The following is a 7,183-nucleotide window of genomic DNA, read 5'->3' as shown; positions in this document are numbered from 1 at the left end:
CTTGCTTTTTTTTATTCTGACTGGGAAGGAAATTCCAATTTGACATGGGTGCTGCTGGCGAATCTTCCACGTTTACACAGAGCGCCCAGCTTAGACATGGGATATGTGTTATCCTTCTGCCTGGCTAACCCCAGGTATGTCTCATCTCTTTTAGTTCACTGAACACAAACCTGGCTCATTTCCAAAACCAATAAAGGGAGGGCCTTGTCCTACTGCAATGATATCTATTCAGTCCCATGCAACACAACCCTCCATTCCCTCTGGATATATCAGTCATGAAGCCTTGTTTAATGACCATTTCCATCCTTCTGATCCTGGTTCATAAGACTCCAGGTAACTCAGACCTCTCTCAAAAGTTCTGGGGTCTTGCTTGTGCTATTGGTATCTTGGTAACCTCTGAGATGACTCCTACTCACATATAGTAGGCACTACCTAAAGCCTTTTCTAGTCTCAGGTTTAGAATGTTACTCCCAAGATGCATCTCATGTCAAGATATCCCTGGTTTTGCTCTGCCAAAACAAATTTAAGATTGTTGTTCTTGTTTTTCCTGGGATAGTGAAGTGTTGAACGAAGCATTTCAGATAATGCTGTAATTGGGATGGAAACTTGATTCATGGATTTAGTGTGAGAGATTAGATCCAAGTTGGGGAGCTATAGGAGGAATCAATGGTAATTTGGAGTTTGGAGAGTGCGTTGTAGTGGGGATAGTATGTGACCTTAGAGATCAAGGAATATTGAAAAATAAGTGAGGTGAGCAATTCTATAAATTCTATAAATGAATTGGGCTGGACTAATATTTTATTGTAGTCTGGAGAGGTAGTGGTGGTTTTTGTGGGGTTTTTTTTTTTTTTTTAGTTGAGTTGAGATGAAGTTGGGTAGAACTGGGAGCTAGGGTAGAGTGAAATTCATAGTTGGGCTGTATTTTGGATTGACACTGTGAATTGGGGTTGAATGGCTTAGCCAGTGTTACGTTTGTGTTAAGTTTTGTAATTGAACCTTAGGTTGGTATTCAGAAGAGACAAGGCTGGGAGTTTTAGATAAGTGTTTGGTTCACGCAGGTGTGTTATTCAAGCAGAGTGTATGTAGGCTTTATCTAGGAAGAGGTTAGCTTAGCCTGAATTTGGCGATGAGTAAAGTTGAGTAAGACAGTCAAATTTATCACAGCAGAGCTGCATCTGTTGAAATGGGGAGGACAGATGCTGGATGGAAAATATGCAGTAATATTTTTAAACTCTTTATAAAAAGTTTCTTGCTTATGATTTTTCAGGGGCACTGAAGAACAGTAGATATAACTGTAGGCAGTGAGGATAAATGAAATCAAGGCTCACCCATAAAACTTTGGACAGTATGGAGAGACAAGGCAGTAGTCCCAACCCAACCCTATAGAATACCAAGGTTGTCTCTCCTTTCTTGGGATTGAATTCAGAGTCAATGTGCTTAGTGTTTTCTCCTCTTCCTCTTTTCCTCCCTCTCCTTTTCTTTCCCCCCTCTCCTGCCCTTCCCCCTATTTTTCCTGCTTCACACTTACCTACCCCTTGTTCCCATCCTGTTTCATCCTACCTACTTGAAATACACTTTTTCTCATTTTGGTTAAAGCTCAGTTTCCATGTTGTAATAGCAGAAACCACAGGTGGGTTTGCAAAAAAAAAAAAAAAAAAAAGAGCAACAAAAAAGGAAGGAAGAAAGATAGTCTGGAAGACAGGACTCTATGCTTCAAAAGTTGTACATAACGTTGCTTCCTTAACTGTTTAATACTTTCACCTGGCAGAATTAATGGGCAGGAACAGTTCTGTACAAACTTTTCTGGGATAATCAAAGTCATGTTTTCCTTTCATCACCCCTAAACATACGCATATGAAATTAAACTTTGTGAAAGCTAAGACTCTGTTTTAAAATTCTGTATTATTGGTATTTATCTGAGTGCTTTGTACAGAGTAGATTTTGATGAATGTTTACTCAGTGAATGGACATATGAATGACTTATGTCTAAAAAATATGTATGAGTAAGAAAAACATTAGAAGGTGGATGGAAGAGGATCATGTTTAGGAAGCACATAAAACAGAGAAATCATTTATAATATTGATTCTAACTCTGGATGGAGCTCTTCAGAAGAGTTAGGAACATAAAGAAAATGAAGTCACTCAATCGTGTCCGACTCTTTGTGACCCTATGGACTGTAGCCTACCAGGCTCCTTCACCCATGGGATTTTCCAGGCAAGAGTACTGAAGTTGGTTGCCATTTCGTTCTCCAGTTAGGAACATAAGTGGTGTTTTTTAATTTATAATATTTAACTTGCTCTTAAAACAAGTCCAATGTAGGAAAATGAGCTGGGCAACATCTATGGGTGAATGTGAGGTCAGCAAGTTTGTGTCCCTCACTTAAGGAAGAGCCCTGAAGAGTGTTTTCTGGGAAACTTTAGGTTATTACAAAGTATGACACATCTAATTAACCTCCTTCTTCACAAATCACAGTTGAGATTTTTCTGGTCAAGTGCAAACTCTCCTGTTCCCATTTCTCTCATGGGGAGACTCAGGCCAGAGATCCAGAGGTCAGGGACAATGCTGGTATTTAAGACCAGGTCTCTTCTGACTTCAATTTGAAGATAGAAGGATCATCAACAGTGACATTAACTTGATGTGAGTGTTATTATGCTGCAGGGAAATACAGAGTCAGAACAGCTGAAGGAGTGAGAAGCCATAATGGACTTGAGTTTGTGCAAGCTCCAGGAGATGGTGAAGAACAGAGAAGCCTGGTATACTGCAGTCCATGGGGTCACAAAGAGTCGGACACAACTGAGCAACTGAACAACAACAAGTAGAATTCTCCTGGGGCTGCCTTGGCCTGATTTTCACGTGGAAAGGAAATGTCTGTCAGCTTCCCTGATCCTCATTCTCGATATCTATGTCCCCATCCACTCTCCGGTGACTAGAAAGAGAAGATCTTGAGTGTCTTGCCTTCTATCCAATGGATTTGGGAGAAGCAGGAAGTCCTCCAGTTCAGATGTTGGACAAAAGAGGGTAGATGTAACTGGAAAGAACCCCAGAAGCTCCTTTCCTCCTATAAGTAAGATGTGCCAAAAGAGAGATATATTTCATGATGAGTGTGAGGGCCACTGTAGGAAACATAGTGGTACCATGATGCTGGAGAGTGGATGAAGGGGTGCCATTTTTCATCTCCTTCCTCTGGTTAACCAGCAAGCTGGCTGACATAGCAGCAACTGAGTGCCTTCTCTGGATTGAAGTGCCCATTTCTTGTGCAGTTTATACATATGTCAGCACCCCAGTGCTATGGGATATCTGCCACTGAGGCATTTTTCTTCCTCCCTTCCCCTTCCATTCTCTTTCATCACCTAAACCTGGAAAATTTTACTTTTTCTTGTCAAAAAATTAATAAGACACTTTTTTTCCATGCAGGAAATAACATCAAACTTGCTTTTCCCAATTTTTATTAATGTGGGTGGGCATTGAGACCTCTGCATACATAGCACTGAATGTGTGCCTTGGTGCAGAGTGAGTGCTGATAAACTGATGTGGAAGAAGAGGATGGTGAATGGTTGCAAAGGTCCTTGAATGCTAAGCTATGGATTTTGAACTATCTGTTGAAAGCTGTGGAAGGCCTCTGCCTGCAGATGTCACGCAGGAAGATGCTACCCTCTCCTAGAAATCCTATTATAAAAGAGGCAATATGATACAGTGAAGGAAGAGCATGGTCTATCGTGTAAACCAGAAATTGGAGGCTCCCCTGATGGCTCAGTGGTAAAGACTCTGCCTGCAATTCAGGGGACCCAGGTTCGATCCCTGAGTTGGGAAGATCCCCTGGAGAAGGGAATGGCTACTCGTTCTAGTATTCTTGCCTGGAGAATTCCATGGATAGAGGAGCCTGGTAGGCCCCTGTTGCAAAGAGTTGGACGTGACTGAGAGACTAACACTAACACCATCAATGTGATACAGAGAAGAAAGAGCATAGTCTATTGTGTAGACCCAAAATTGAAGCACAAGCTATGGAAATGTGGACAGAACAATGCTCTCTTTGAGCCTCAAAGTCTTCATCTAAGGGATGGAGATAACAGAAGGTTTGATGAGGGTTCAGAAATGTGATTTGAAAATGTGATTTGCAAAATGCTTGATATATCATAGATGCTGAACATATATGGTCGTGATCGTTAGTATTATTTTCTTTCTAGCGGTTCCTTCGTCCTTGGAAGATCCAACAGGTAACTAATTCTGAAAGTCGCTCAGTTGGATCAAACTCTTTGTGACCCCATGGACTATATAGTCCATGGAATTCTCCAGGCCAGAACACTGAAGTGGGTAGCTATTCCCTTCTCCAGGGGATCTTCCCAACCCAGGGATGGAACCCAGGTCTCCCGCATTGCGGGCAGATTTTTTACTGTCTGAGCCACCAGGGAAGCCATAATACCACTTGATGACTTATATTTACAGAATGCTGACCAAGTGTCAAGAACTTTCTCAGCTGAAGAGCCTATATACACATGCACATATCTCAATGACTAATACATAGCTATCACTATTCACAAATGGGCTTTAGCCATATGTGGAAAATGTGTGATAGATGCTCATGTGTATATAACATATGTACATATACATGTGTACACATATGCTCAATTTATGTGTGATTGTGGATGTGTGAGTAAAATGAATTGTGCATGTGTGCCTGTGCTGCCCATGTACATACAGTATCTATTTCTGTGGGGCCAAGTACAAAGAGAGGGATGTATTGTATATATTTGCTCAAATGTTTCAGACTACAAAGGTGTGCAGCTGCTCAAATAAGTGTTCTTTGCCTCAAAGTAGGTGCTGGTTAACTCTGATGAGAGTTGTGTGTGAGGAATATACATCCAAATGAGCATTTGAAAATGGGTCCAATACTTGCTCCCAGTGGCAGTCCTTGAAATCCTGGACCCTCAGGAAAAGACTTTCATATCAACCACACTACCTAATATTTAATTCCTTCTTATTATGTGCCCGATACTTTTCTGAGCATATGATGTATGTTAATTTATTCATCATAAAATTATTAAGAAGTTGGCTCTGTTACTAAGCCCATTGTGAAGATGATGCAAGCATGGGCCAGAGAAAGGAGGTAACCTTGCTTGAGGATGAAAGCCACAATGAAAGAGTCCAGATATTTTTGTTAAATTAGTTTATTTATCTATTTTTTAACTTTACAATATTGTATTTATTTTGCCGTACATTGACATGAATCCACCATGGGTGTACATGTTTTCCCCTTCCAGAACACCCCACCCACCTCCCTCCCCATCGCATCCCTCCGGGTCATCCCAGTGCACCAGCCCCGAGAACCCTGTATCATGCATCAAACCTGGACTGGTGATTCATTTTACATATGATAATTTACATGCTTCAATGCCGTTCTCCCATATCATCCTGCCCTTGACCTCTCCCATAGAGCCCATAATACTGTTCTATTTATCTGTGTCTCTTTTGATGTCTCACATACAGGATTATCTTTACCGATTAACTAAATACCATATATATGAGTTAGTATACTGTATTGGTGTTTTTCTTTCTGGATTACTTCACTCTGTATAATAGGCTCCTGTTTCATCCACCTCATTAGAACTGATTCGAATGTATTCTTTTTAATGGCTACGTAATATTCCATTCTGTATATGTACCACAGCTTCCTTATCCATTCATCTGCTGATGGGCATCTAGGCTGCTTCCATGTCCTGGCTATTATAAACAGTGCTGCGATGAACACTGGGGTCTCTTTCAATTCTGGTTTCCTCAGTGTGTATGCCCAGCAGTGGGATTGCTGGGTCATATTTGAATTGAGGTGGTTTTGACTCCATATCCTATGCTCTTAATATTTGTAGGGCTTGTCTTTAAATTATCCTCTCTGCTCCTATTATTACCACTGCTGCATAGAAATTAATATGGCTGTGTTTTCCCCAGGTGGCCTCTTCAGACCTTTTAATGGCAAGAGCCAAGAAGAGTCTTGGAATCCATGCCAGCTTCACCAAGGCACATGCCGAAATGCCTGCAGAAAATATGAGCTTCAATACTTAACCTGTCTAAATCATGAAAAGTGCTGCCTAAAATTTTCTGTGAAAGTGGAAAGTGCAAACAATGTGAAGGAGGAGTCTAATTCCAACTCCAGTTTGTCAGTTACACCACTTACAAACTAATCTCAGATTTGAACATCACCAACTTTACCCCCTCCTGGGGTAGTTCTTCTCCCATCTAGAACACGCTTCCCATAAAAATGCATTCCGTCTCATGTGTGTGTCTTTCATCTGTGAGCAGTCATTATTGGACAAGGGAAAGTTAGGCTGGGGGCTGGGGAGACACGGAGTATAGGCAAGGGCACTGACCCAAGAAGCAAATAGGATTCTAGGGTAGCTCAGTAGATATTGAAGAAGGGAGGGGACCACATTTCTGGTCTTCTAAGGTTATGATCTGTTCTGGAGGTTGCAAGCGGGAAGATAAAAACTGGATTGGGTCTGGATGATCCAGTGAGCATGTAGGGGAGATCACTGAGTCCCCTGAGTAAACACTTTAGGAATATCCTGTTGTGTCTGGTATTACATGATGTCTTCAGGAAAACTAGAATCAAGCAAATGGATGGTTAGAATTGAGTGTAGGAATCCTTTGAACAAATTAGGACAAAATTTTGTAAGTGGTATAGCAGTTGGAAAGTGGAATAAGCAAGCTTGTCCCTGGGCGCTTTTCTAGTTTTGAGGCTGGAGGAAATATTCTGGATGTGAGGCAGAGATGAAGGTAGTTATAGCATTTGACAGGGATTTGGGATGAACATTTTATTTGATGACCTTTAAGATCTTTTCATTTTTGAGAACTGAGGAATATTGTTTTCCCATTCTAAACTTAGTCACAAATATTTGACATGCTATGGCATTTTCATCCTGTTTGGTATACTAATCTTCTTTGAGTGTCTCATCTCATCTCATTTCTTTTTTTTTTTTTTTTAATTGGAGGATAATCACTTTACAATATTGTGATGGTTTCTGCCAAACATCAACATGAATCGGCCATAGGTATACATGTGTCCCTCCCATCCTGGACCTCCCTCCCACACCCCTCCCCACCCTGTCCCTCTAGGTTTTCCCAGAGCACTGGCTTTGTTTCTTTTTTGAATCTAAACTTCTAGAACCAGTGTTCTCAACTAAGTTCTCTAAG

At 41.1% G+C, this 7,183-nt stretch overlaps 1 protein-coding gene across 1 annotated transcript; it reads left to right on the top strand.

Moving 5' to 3' along the window:
- Positions 1-236: 236 nt before the first annotated feature.
- LOC145530981 (beta-defensin 116-like) lies at positions 237-6,186 on the top strand. Its single transcript, XM_081552302.1, is given in 2 exon segments — positions 237-333; positions 5,942-6,186. Coding segments are annotated over 2 exon segments (342 nt in total).
- The last annotated feature ends 997 nt before the right edge of the window (positions 6,187-7,183 follow it).

This window comes from Giraffa tippelskirchi, chromosome 13 (genome assembly GCF_054371585.1).
Source record: "Giraffa tippelskirchi isolate mGirTip1 chromosome 13, T2T-mGirTip1v1.2.pri, whole genome shotgun sequence".
NCBI lineage: Eukaryota > Metazoa > Chordata > Mammalia > Artiodactyla > Giraffidae > Giraffa > Giraffa tippelskirchi.
This window is presented reverse-complemented; position numbering and strand designations above follow the sequence as displayed.